At 39.9% G+C, this 13,596-nt stretch overlaps 1 protein-coding gene across 10 annotated transcripts in view; it reads left to right on the forward strand.

Annotated features, from left to right (window-relative positions):
- The window catches only part of ESRRG (estrogen related receptor gamma), a 536,337-nt gene that overhangs the window by 316,723 nt on the left and 206,018 nt on the right, over positions 1-13,596 (forward strand). For all 10 annotated transcript variants that reach the window (XM_073671941.1, XM_073671937.1, XM_073671932.1 and 7 more), the window contains one exon: positions 7,502-7,917. In XM_073671941.1, coding sequence (XP_073528042.1) covers positions 7,515-7,917 — 403 coding nt within the window. In that variant the 5' untranslated portion in view covers positions 7,502-7,514. The remainder of the gene's footprint in view (positions 1-7,501; positions 7,918-13,596) is intronic.

A 13,596-nucleotide genomic window follows, 5' to 3' on the forward strand; every position in this document is an offset into this window, starting at 1 on the left:
TTTGCCACTTTGCTAGAGTGCAATTAATTGAAGCAGAAAACGCGCTCGTCGTGAAGGAACATCCGTGGTTCAAGGAAGTCAGCTCGGATATGGATTGCACCACCGCTTTTGCAACCGATTTTTGCAATGGAGGCTGCTTTCCCTGTACTCGAATGGGAGACGGTCAAATCCAATTTTTTTTTCGGGGGGGGGGGGACATATAATATTAAAATATGATTTTCAAAAAAGGAACATTGCTCCAATCTCTCCCAAGAATCACCAAAAAATAATGTCTTACAATATAATTACCAGCACAAATAGATCTGAGCAAATCCGAAATTTTGCTTTGGGCGAAGCGATTCTGCCAGCACATTCGATTCAACTTGGTCCGAAAGAAGTTAATATTATCCTTATAGGTCTGTTCACACCCCAAATCATTATGGACAGGGGGAGGGGGTTAAAAATACTAAACATTACTCACTAGTGATGAGGGTGCGTGCTCGCCACGTCGAGGTGCTCGGGTACGTATCGAGGATCATGGGTGCTCAAATCCCTGGGCATTGCCTGCAATACACGGTAATGCCGTAGCCAATGTGGCACCAGCATTACCGTGTATGGCAGGCAATCTTCGCATGTTTAATGGCTGTCTAACAGCCGCAAAACATGCAGGACAGAGACTCGAGCACCCCAATGTCACGGGTGTGTCAGATGTAACAGACAGTCGCTCCGCAGGTGGCTGCAGAAGGTCACTGCGTTTGGCATTGCAGACGCCTTCTTAATCCTTCTGACTTTTGGACCCAGCTGCAACTTCCCTCCTGCTCTGATTGACACACCCTGGTCTGAGTGTTTATAAACTCTCAGTTTGCTTCAGGGAGTCGCCGGTGATATTGGCAAGCTTCTTCTTTGGTGCCCTTGGAGGACGTTTGGTGTTGTCTCTCTGGTGTCTGCTCAAGCTAAGTTTTCCCCCCTTTGTTTATCTCCCTTGTTGTCTTTAGTTTATAGTGGGGACTGACCACTGCTCACCCCCCTCCCTATCTAGGGCCTAGCTCTAGGAATATACGAGGCTTAAGTTTACTGCTCGGCGATAGATGTGGAACCCATATAGGGACGGTAGGGTAGGCAGGGTGTTATTAGATCTGCCTAGGGGTCTCCACTCCCCCTTTCCCTAGTGTCTAGGCTTCCTTCCCCTCATCCCTTCGTGTTGCACTTAGTCTTTCCCACACTGTGTGTGACACCCAATGTCACTCGAGTGGCGAGCAGGTGCCGATTCATCATCACTTTTGCTTTTTTTTTGTCTAGTTTTGTGTGTTTTGCACCTGTTTATGTTTGTGCCATATTTGTCTTTTCATTTGCAACTTTTTTAAAGTCACTTTTTTAGGCGCTCATTTGTTTTTAAAGTTTTTTTTAAACTCGCCATTGTGGGTAAGATTTAGGCTTTACAGATGTTCTTCATTTGCAAAAAAAATTTGCAAAGTCACAAATTTTTTGGTATAAATGTACTGCGATTTTATATATCTCAGCAATTTTTCCAACATTTTTTTAAATGTGTAAATTTTTAAAAAGTCGCTAAAAAGATTGAAGCAAACAAAATACGGCCCCCAATTCATCAAAGTAGTATCGCCAGATTTCTATCGTAAAACACTTTGAAAAATCGCAAAATTTTTTTACACGACTTTTGCCATTTTCTCGTATCCAAAGTGGGCAGAGCATGGGCGGGATGGGACGTGCCAAAGCCCACCCGACAAATTCTTCAAAAGTTCCACCACTTTTAAAACTTCCACCAGTAATGTACTCCAGTCCCTAACTGGAGTATTATTTCTGGTGAGCCGTATGGAGGTGATATTTTTGGAAAACTTGTAATAATTTGCTCATCTCTAAAAGCAACTCCTTGCCTTCTTCATCCCACGTCTCACTTGGTTGCTCCTAAAGTCCCATAGCCGTGGACCTGATGACAACTTGACACAGTAAAAATTGTCTGCTCCTAGCGGTGAAGAGTGATCTTTATAGACATTGAAATGTGAGAGGGTTGTTTGCGAAGTTTATTTGAAAGTTTATTTTGGAATTTTCCACATTTGACCTTTATTTTAACTGGCCAGAAAATTAATTTCTGGGGATTGGTATGGGAGGTTGTGTACTTTACCGGCATATAGAGCTGAGGCGTTCTCAAACTGATGTTAAAGGGAATCTGTCTGCAGGTTTTTTCTATATAACCTGAGAGCAACATTAAGTAGGGAGTGAGACTCTGATTCCAGCGATGTATCACTTACTGGGCTGCTTTCTGGAGTTTTGATAGAATCCCTGTTTTCTTTGATGTAGATGTAGCAGAGCTAACCCCGCCCACACCCCTGATTAGCAGCTTCCTTTGTACAGCGCACATTGTCAGAAAGCAGCCAATCAGTGGTGGAGGGCGGGGTTACACAGATTAGCTGGACTGGTCTGCATGTGAGATGTAGTCAGGCAGTGATAATCTCTTGCTGATAAAACACTGATTGTATTGAAACTACAACACACAGCCCAGTAAGTGACACATCCCTGGAATCAGGATCACTTACCCTATATTATGCTGCTCTCAGATTAAATAACAAAACTCTGCTGATAGATTCGCCTTTTTGAAGTTTCTATTTTCCTTTGAAGTTTATATTGGCCATCCTAGAATTTCTGGGAATCGGCAGTGATATCTTCCCATCAAAAATATCTGGACTCACTAAAAATCAATTAAAAATGATGAGCTTCCATCAGCATCTGGGTTGTCCAGTTCATATAAGCCCTTATACTTAAAGAGGTTGACCCCCTTTGGTGGTTGGCCCCATATATATATATATGTCTATGAATGCGTCGTAGTGCGTGGACCGCTTTGGTTAAACCTCCGTGTTCGTAATTGAGATCATGTAAATTTCTGGACTAGTAGAAAGAGCAGGATTTTTTTTTTCTTATAGAGAAAAGATAAAGTCATCATCTTAGAAACGGCTTCTTTCTGACAAAAACGAGCTCTTTTGAAATAAAGCCATGTTCAGTGTATTCCTGCTCGAGTTAATGTGAATTTTAGTGCCTCCAATTTTAGATTGAAGTAAGGGCCAGGATAAAACCCACTATGTGACAGTTGAATTTATAGATAATTGTGAATATTTCTGTCCTTGAATAATAATACTGGAGATTTTTTTTTTCCCTTTTTGCTTAGAGGAATGTGAATTACGCCCTGATGTTAGCAGCTTAGTATAATGGAATGATGTCTGCAATGTCTTTCGTATAATGAACTCCACTGTAATTAGCAGGTCAACCCCCCTTGCCAAGCCTTGTTTCCGGCACAATTCCAAATATTACGTAGCATAACAATAGATGTCCTGCAGTCAATGTTCATACAAGTTCATCTGGAAAGCAGAAATTGGGTCAAATCATTCTCTGTTCTATGGAAATCAATGGAATCAAGTTTTCTTTTCCCCATAATTTATACATCCTCTCCCTAATGTTATGCCAAGTGACAGATGCTGAAAGATGAACATGATGCTATTATTTGTAGAAAGTGTTCAGTAGTTGTACGGCTATGTTCACATTTCAGGAGCCTCCATCGCAGATTCTACAACAGTCAATGGAAAAAATGGCACCATGTCAGAGCCTAACTGACCTCATTGAAAATCAGTAGGGTCAGTTGGGCGCCGATGGTGCCCATCATGAGACAGATCCTTCACATCATTGAGGTTTTTATTAAATGGAAACCGTAAAGGAGATCTCAACAGATCCTAAGGGTCTATTTTATATGAAACCACCGGCCGCACTAAACGACCATAAATTGGTAAATCTTTACCAATTCGCGGTCGTTGAATAGCCTGTTTACATAAGCTGACCGCAGTAAACTATGCAAACTATGGGATCTGTAATAGATCATTCAATGCACATAGGCTGACATGGTTCTCAGCAGTGTGAGTACTGTTTATACAAGGCAGTGCATCCCAAAGAACGATGACCTTTGGCGTTGCAGAAAAGATCATTTCACCCAATGAACGAGCGGTTTTCTCATTCATGTAGTGATCGGTAGCCTTTTTACACTAAAATATTATTGTGATTATCTTTCCATGCAGCTTTAAGGTGACCATACAATTCTGATAAGCATTTCCTTACGACTCCACCTTACATATGAACACAGGGTTATGCCAGGTGTGAATGTCTTCTCAATGGAAAGATCTCAGGCAGTGGCTTGTCTTAGGTAAGAAGAAGGAAGCATCCAAGTTGTAGGTCTCCATAAACATTAAGTCAACTGGTTTTTGCCAAAATTGGTGGGCTTGGCAAAGATTCATCTAGTTTTCTATGGCCACCTCAACAGGTTATGTTACATACGATATATATATATATATATATATATATATATATATATATATATATATATATATATATTAGGGATTACAGGAAATTTCATCCATGAGCTAATGTGGGCCAAAATTTCAAACCAAATTTCTTATCCAAATTTGTCACAGTTTGTTCGATGTTTTTTTGCAAATGGATGATTTTACTGTTATGGAGCTAAAATTCTAGGTTAGCATCACCGCCAGACAAACTCATGGTGCCAAAGCTGTATAAAATATATCATATGGACATTCCTTGAAGTTATATAGGACATTGAAATCCTTGGTTCCATCAAGATCGCATTGATTTTAGTTTTATGTTTGATGACATTACCAAGCTTGGATTAGATCCTTGGTGGAATCTAGAACCAGAAAGCCCTATTGAAGGTCGAATATTAAAATTTGATCTTTGATCGAGACCTGACCAAGCTTGGACTAGATCCTTGGTGGAATGTAGAACCAGAAAGCCCTATTAAAGGTTGAATATTAAAATTTGATCTTTGATCGAGACCTGACCAAGCTTGGACTAGATGCTTGGTGGAATCTAGAACCAGAAAGCCCTATTGAAGGTCGAATATTAAAATTTGCTCTTTGATCGAGAGTAAGAAGAAGCCCTGATGAGCTACACACAAAGTCTCACCATAGTGTGGTATCTCCACCATAATCCAATACATTAATTGGAGGTGACAAATAGTAGACAGATACCACCAAATGTCTTAGACGACTTATACCGCTTGAACGGCTTATTGGTCAAGAAGAAGCAGAAAAAAAACCCCACGGGCATTGTAATAAAAAGGAGAATATGTGATCTTCAATGTACAACGGGATGCGAGGGATGAATCTGAACGAATGTTTTAATCATGGCTGCATAAAATTCACGGCTGGAGAGAGAGCGAGTAAAAGGGAGCGTATTTTAGTACCCTAATAACTCCTAACTCTAGCCTAAGATCATAATGTATGTGAGAGCAGTCCAGTAATTATAAGGTAATAAGTGGTTTTGTAAGTGCTCTAAATTAAAAGGAATTCGCAGAGCTGTTGTAAGTCAGAGCCGAGCCACTTTCTTTCAAATGTTGGCCTGAGCCATGAGTGCAAAGGCAGATGAGACATTTGCATGACTGTAATTAGTGTAAAAAAAGAACTAGGTTATAGACATATTAAGAAAATACAGTAGTTACTAGACCTCAATTCTTGATTTCCTGAAAGGTTACATGCTCTCGTTGTACATCAGGTGAAATACCGGCACATTATGTAATTACAATTAGGGTTAACAAGATATTTTGTATTATTATCTCGGTAATTCTTGGAAAGTGTTAGAGATGCATTGAGGGTTTGCTAATTGTAACAGGGTCAAGGAGAGGAAAACAAGGCATACCATGGATTCACAGGAAGGAGCAAAAAGAAGGTTTCCTTGATTCCTTTTAGTATCAAACTATGGACTAATGTTAATCAAACTGGGATTATGTTGAAGATTGGAAATTTTTTAGCAACTGTTTTTGTATTCTTCGCACACAACTTGAAAAATCAGTATAGTTCAGTGTAAGTCCATGTTGTGAAGGTGACTTGGCATGGCCGTGGCATCAATTAGTATTTCAATTGACACATCTATTTTAATAGCTATCAGTAATGGAGAATTTTTTATTTTTCAGCAGTGTCCAGTAGATCTTTTGAGCTTTGGAAGAGATTTAGATAACCCTTACATGCTAGATCTCCATGGGTGTTAAAGTAAAGTAAAGAGTTAAATAAACACACAGACAGAGTAAACACTTTATTTGAAATACAACAGACACATTATTTAATCATTCAAATTAACCAATATACTCACCCCAGTTCTGATGGTAAACCAAGGTTGCAATGTCCCACCAAATAACTTTATTTAGCTCCAAAAAGCATTCATTGATGTACAAAAATGCTTCAAAAATGCATCAAAAAGCCTATCAAAAATGCATCAAAAACGTGACAAAAACGCATGTAAAAACGCATGCGTTTTTCCTGCCAAGGAGAAGCAGAAACGTATAGAAAATTTCTGCTTCAAGTACACATCATGTGTACATAGCCTTATAGTGGGTTGATGAGGTTCGTAGTTCATTTGCATCCTTGACTGACATGGAGTACTAGTACTTGCTAAAAAATAAGGGCCTGTTAAGTTATAATTAGAAATGATGACTTTTAGGAATTCGATGAACCCAGAAAATGTAAAGAATTTGTGATTTTTTTCGCATGAATCACCTAAAATGGTCACTGTCATCTTACACATTGCAAAAAATTGCATGAGTTAGAAAAGACTCACATAACCTTGGGGGCGGCCAGTTAGGCTTCCTCATGATGCCCACCTCATCACATGATATCGCAAAGCCAATCAGGAGGGACTATCATAGCCTGTATAAAAGCAGATGCAGGGAATGCAGCTACTAGTTTGCGGTGAATCTTAATAGAGAGAGGATATCACAGCTAACAGCTTAGCCATAGAAATAGCAAGAGGGAACCGTACAACAATGAAGAAGCATTACAGATAGTGTGATAATAGTGTAATATTTGTCTTTTCAGGGCAATTGCAGGTTTTCAGTTTGCCACAAATCGAATTTCATGGAAAAATGTTTCTAGTCTAGATGAATCTTTTGAAATGATAATTCACTATAGTGGTAAAGCATTGTAGGAGTATGTCTATATTGATGGAACATCAATCTGATTGGCTATCAATGGTAGAAAGCCAAGTTAAGCACAACCATTTTTATATTTTAGTCCATTGGAGGAGGTACGTTGACGATCTTTAAAATGGACAACTCAATAAATGATGTTCACTGTAGGTTATTTGTCAACTAAATAGCAAATAAGATCGTTTTTGTATAACGAACATTTTCCTATTGTCACTTTTTTATTTGTCATATTATAGTCCACAGCATATACTCTACATTTCACATGTACTAATTTACCTATTGACAAGCAGCCTTACCTCTGGGAAAGGGGATTTGGGCTTTTGAAAGTTTTTGTTTACTGCCTGTCTGTAACATTGCTAAATCTCTGTCATGGCCTTATGCTGATTACCTTCATGTACAACAAGGGTTATTGACTGGTGAATGAATGATGTGCAGTCTTTAGCCCCCACAGAGCAATCTTAAAAAAAATAGGAAGCTTTCTTTTATTAAACGGAGCCTTCTTTTTATTCTTGTCTCCTTATTACTATGCAGGCTTCTCTGCAGAATGTCAAGCAAGGATCGACACATTGATTCGAGCTGCTCGTCATACATCAAGACGGAACCCTCAAGCCCAGCATCACTGACGGACAGTATCAACCATCACAGTCCAGGTGGCTCATCAGACGCAAGTGGAAGCTACAGTTCCACAATGAACGGACACCAGAATGGACTGGACTCCCCACCATTGTACCCATCCGCCACAGGTCTTGGTGGCAATGGGCCAGTCAGGAAAAGATATGATGATTGCTCCAGCACCATTGCTGAAGATTCACAAACCAAATGTGAATATATGCTTAATGCAATGCCCAAAAGACTGTGTCTGGTGTGTGGTGACATAGCATCAGGTTACCATTATGGGGTGGCTTCATGTGAAGCCTGTAAGGCTTTTTTCAAAAGGACAATTCAAGGTTGGTGCTTCATTATTTTTTACCAGATAATTTCCTTAATCATCACTTCCTTCGTTTCACAGAAAACTCTTTGTATTATATATTTAATGTTTTCAGTCAAAATTTTTTAAACATTTTAAACATACCATAACAATTCTAGGAATTGTAAAACGACCCTAAAAGTTTATAAAACATACTTCACACTGTTCACATCTTTGGATCATATTTTTCACAAATTTGAAGTTGAAACAGGTCTTCCAAGACCTCTTTTGCTTGCATTTTACTATTTTACTATTTCTATTTGCTTACAGTATGGTTCAGTATGTGCTTCAGGTTACTTTTAAACATCAAACCCAGTAAAAGCACTATCGAAAGTGAAACATTCATGAGAGTGCCAAAGAAACCAATGGTAAGGAGGATCAAGAAGAATGTTTAAAGAAACAAACACATTAGAAAGCAGTTAATAACTTAAAGGAAATCTGTCATTAAGGTCAGCACTTCTAAGCCATCTATATGGGCATATAGGTCATGAAAAGTTGAATAAAATGATACCTTGATATCTGTGATCCGATGTCCTATTCAGGAGAAATCTAAATTTTTCTTAATATGTAAATAAGCTGTTAAGATCTATGGGCCGGACATAGATCTCCCCGAGAATTCCACCCATAGATCTTAACAGCTAATTTACATATTAAGAAAAATGTGGATTTCTCTGGAATAAGACACCGGATCGCAGATATCAAGGTATCATTTTATTCAACTTCCTATGACCTACATGCCCATATAGACGGCTTATGAGGACTGATCCTACTGACAGATGCCCTTTAATGACATTCATTAGTTTGTAGGCACCACTAGTGGCAGCTGTAAAAGGGACATGGTCCTAGGTGTGTGTGGACCCTTAGGATGGTCATACACATACAATAGCTGATGGCCGAGAACTCATTCAGCTATCAGCCATGTCTCCCAACTCTTCCATACACATGAATATTTGGCTCGTCTGAATGTTCACATTTTTTCAAAGGAACACTGGTTTATCTCGTGAAGAACAAAGCGGTCAGGCATAAAATTTCACACTGCCTGCCCCCGAACCTTATCTCTCTTGAAATAATTTGCCTGGGACGAGTTGGGAGACCCACATAGACATTAGACTGTCAGTTGATACGACCGATAATGGCCTCTGAGTGAACGAGACAGTGGACCTCTTGATCACAGGCGTCAATGGGCCTTCAAGCCTATCAGACCTTGTCATCTACCCAAGTTAACCAGGTCCTTCCACCAGACCAACACTATGGGGATAAAAAGAGGGATACCTACAGGGATACTTGGGATATTCAGTAGAGGGTGATGGAGGAACATGGCTTTTCACTGCACAAAAGACTGTTAAGACTTTGCTACATTGTGATACAACATTTAGTAGAATTTACCAGCTCGCCATATTCATGAGAATAACAGAATATTCTACAGGAGAGAAGTTACTACATTTATTATATTTTTTATATTATATTTTTTATTTTATACATCTCTTTTAACCCCCCATGAGACGCATACTGCTAATATCAGTACCTAGCAGTATTTACGTATAAGCCGGCACAATGGTATCAGCTAATCGGCGGAGCTGTACAGTAAATAGCAGTTCCCCCTATTCAGCTCTACCATTATGATATATTTTGGGATGATTACAGTATTTACATGAAGATAAGCTGATTCCTAGACCAGAGATAAAGCACTTAATGGACGATCCATGCGATTAGATTGCCTGAGGCTTGTGGACTGCCCCGTGCCCAAATGCAAAAATAAATATTCTACTTTTCCATTACAATTGAAAATAAATAAAATTAAACCTCGTAGCTTTGATATAACACGATAACATTCTACTTTTTATCTTAAGCTGTGATAAGACCTGGTGGCAATATCTACGATTGGCGTCATGTGCGCGGCCGGTCAGCAGGTCCTTCTAGCGCAGCTGCAGACGTTGTACTTTAGCAATGAGATGAAAATTGTCACACGAGAGATATTCTTAAGGCAATGACCACACGCAGCATTTTTGCAGCATTTTTTTTTAATGCAAACTAGAAGTTGCTTTTTGCAGAACCACCGACCGCTCTAAGATTTCAGAAATCTCCTGCACACACCTTGTTTTTATTTTCCTGACTAAATTTGAGAACTGCAGCAGTTTCTTAAATCTGCAGCCTGTCAATTCTTTCAGCGTTTTTTGCAGCGTTTTTTACCCATAGAAAGCAATGAGAAAGTGCAAACAGCTTTTGCAGCATTTTTGGTGAATGTAGCTAACTTTATTAAGCATGTACTGTAGACAAATCACACATTTATTCTACACCAAATAATGCTGCAAAACCGCCACAAAAATGCAGAAAAATCATTTTTACTGCCAAGAAAGAAGATTTTGGCTGCAGAAAAAAAAAAGATGCAAAAAAGCTGGGTTAGAACATAGTTCAGTGTTTTCTTTCTCTCCTTTTTTCTTTCTTTTTTTTTCTTTCTTTTATTCTCTTTGTTTCGTTCTTTCTTTTTTTCTTTTTATTTCTTTTTTTCCTTTTTTAAATCTTTCTTTCCTTCTTTTCTTTCTTTGTTTCTCTCTTTTTCTTTCTTTCTTCCCTATTTAAGTTTTTCTCTTCTCATTTTCTCTTTCTTTCTTCCGTCTTTCTTTTTCTTTCTGTCTTTGTTTCTTTCTTCCTTTGTTTCTCTTTCATTCTCTTTCATTTAATCTTTATCTTTCTTTCTTCCATTTTTCATTTTCTTTCTGTCTTTCTTTCTTTCTTCCTTTCTTTCTCTTTCATTCTCTTTCATTTAATCTTTATCTTTCTTTCTTCCTTCCCTTTCTTCTTTCTTTTTATCCCTTTTTAAATGTTTCTTTCTCTTTTTATTTTGAATTTTTTCCTTTCTTTCTTCTTTTTCCTCCTTTCTTTCTCTTACACGTTTACTTGTATCTGTCCACTTAATTTTTATCTTACGCATACACTTAAACAGAAACATCTTCTGGTTACTATTTGCTTCACATGTCACAATAGTGACCTTTTTTCGTCTCCAAGTAATTATCTCATTCATTCACTGTCTCTCCAAGCATTAATTTTTCTAATCCCATTAACAGAGCAATAACAAGACATTTTTCACTCACGTTTTAAAATAAGCATTTCAAGTGACATGTAGCATTATGTATTTTTGACATGAAGGCCTTTATATACCACAGGAGAATGAGAAAGACAAACAATGAAAGGATATAATGATGAAGGCAAAACAGCTGGATAGACAGACAGATAGATAATAGATAGATAGATAGATAGATAGATAGATAGATAGATAGATAGATAGATAGATAGATAGATAGATAGCAGGGGCATACATAAAAATCATGGGACCCCATAGCAGAAGTAGTAATTAAGCCCCTCCCAACAAAAAAATAAAGAATATTCGGTGGAGACACATAAGATCATATCTTACAACTTTGCAGCCCTTGCAAAGTAATTTTCCTCCTATTAAAGCTTTTAGATTGCCCCTTCATTGCCCTCATAAAGTATAATGCCAACAGAAGTGCCTCCAAACACAGTATGATACCCCCATAGTGCGTTCCTCCACATTAGCCTCCACATGCACAGTATGATGACTCTACTGTACTCCAGCTCAACTCCGCCGACAAAGTATGGTGACCCCAACACAGTATGATCCCCCAACTGTGACTTCCACACAGCCCTCCATGCAGGATAATTGGCCCCACATACGGTATAATGGCCCCACACCTCACCCTACTGTACAATGGCTTCTACTAGCCCTCCAAACAGTATAATGACCACTACACAGCCCTCCACACAGTATGATGGACCCCACACAGCCTTCTACATAGTATGATGGCCCCCACATAGCCCTCCACACAGTATGATAGACCCCACACAGTCCTACACACAGTACGATGGCCCCCACACAGCCCTACACACAGTATGATGGACCCCACACGGCCCTCCACACAATATGATGGACCCCACACAGCCCTCCACACAGTATGATAGACCCCACACAGTCCTACACACAGAATGATAGCCCCCACAGAGCCCTACTCACAGTATGATGGACTCCACATGGCCCTCCACACAGTATGGTGGATCTCACACAGCCCTCCACACAGTATGATGGATCCCACACAGCCCTCCACACAGTATGATGGACCCCACACAGCTCTCCACTCACTATGATGGACCCCACACAGTCCTACACACAGTATGATGGACCCCACACAGTATGATGGACCCCACACAGCCCACCACATAGTACGATGGATCCCACACAGCCCTCCACACAGTATGATGGACCTCAAACAGCCCTACACACAGTATGATGGACCTCACAGAGCCCTACACACAGTATGATGGACCCAACACAGCCCTACACACAGTATGATGGACCCAACACAGCCCTACACACAGTATGATGGACCCAACACAGCCCTACACACAGTATGATGGACCCAACACAGCCCTACACACAGTATGATGGACCGTACACAGCCCTACACACAGTATGATGGACCCAACACAGCCCTCCACACAGTATCATGGACCCCACACAGCCCTCCACACAGTATCATGGACCCCACACAGCACTTCACACTGTATGATGCCCCCCACATATTCCTCCAAATATTATAATTCCCCCGCATAGCCCTCCAAATAATATAATGGCCCCCACATAGCCCTCCATATATTATAATGGCCCCCAGGTAGCCCTTCATATAGTATAATGGGCCCTATAGTGCTCCATATAGTATACCGCCATTGGCGGTACGCCACTGATAGATAATAGATAAATAGATATGAGATAGATAATAGATAGAAAGATAATAGATAGATAGATAGATAATAGATAGATAATAGATAGATAGATAATAGATAGATAATAAATAGATATGAGAAAGATAATAGATAGATAGATAATAAATAGATAGATAGATAATAGATATATAGATAGAATAGAATAGATATTAGATAGATAATATACTGTAGATAGATAGCTCCTCCCAACAAAAAATAAAGAATATTCGGTGGAGACACATAAGATCATATCTCACAACTTTGCAGCCCTTGCAAAGTAATTTTCCTCCTATTAAAGCTTTTAGAATGCCCCTTCATTGCCCTCATAAAGTATAATGCCAACAGAAGTGCCTCCAAACACAGTATGATACCCCCATAGTGCGTTCCTCCACATTAGCCTCCACATGCACAGTATGATGACTCTACTGTACTCCAGCTCAACTCCGCCGCCAAAGTATGGTGACCCCAACACAGTATGATCCCCCAACTGTGACTTCCACACAGCCCTCCATGCAGGATAATTGGCCCCACATACGGTATAATGGCCCCACACCTCACCCTACTGTACAATGGCCTCTACTAGCCCTTCAAACAGTATAATGACCACTACACAGCCCTCCACACAGTATGATGGACCCCACACAGCCCTCCACACAGTATGATGGACCCCACATAGCCCTCCACACAGTATGATGGACCCCACACAGCCCTCCACACAGTTTGATGGCCCCCACATAGCCCTCCACACAGTATGATGGACCCCACACAGCCCTCCACACAGTATGATGGCCCCCACACAGCCCTCCACACAGTATGATAGACCCCACACAGTCCTACACACAGTATGATGACCCCCACACAGCCCTATACACAGTATGATGGA

The sequence above is a fragment of the Phyllobates terribilis genome, unplaced genomic scaffold (assembly GCF_046119375.1).
Source record: "Phyllobates terribilis strain yellow unplaced genomic scaffold, ASM4611937v1 Scaffold_3__8_contigs__length_932513732, whole genome shotgun sequence".
In the NCBI taxonomy this organism is placed as follows: Eukaryota; Metazoa; Chordata; class Amphibia; order Anura; family Dendrobatidae; genus Phyllobates; species Phyllobates terribilis.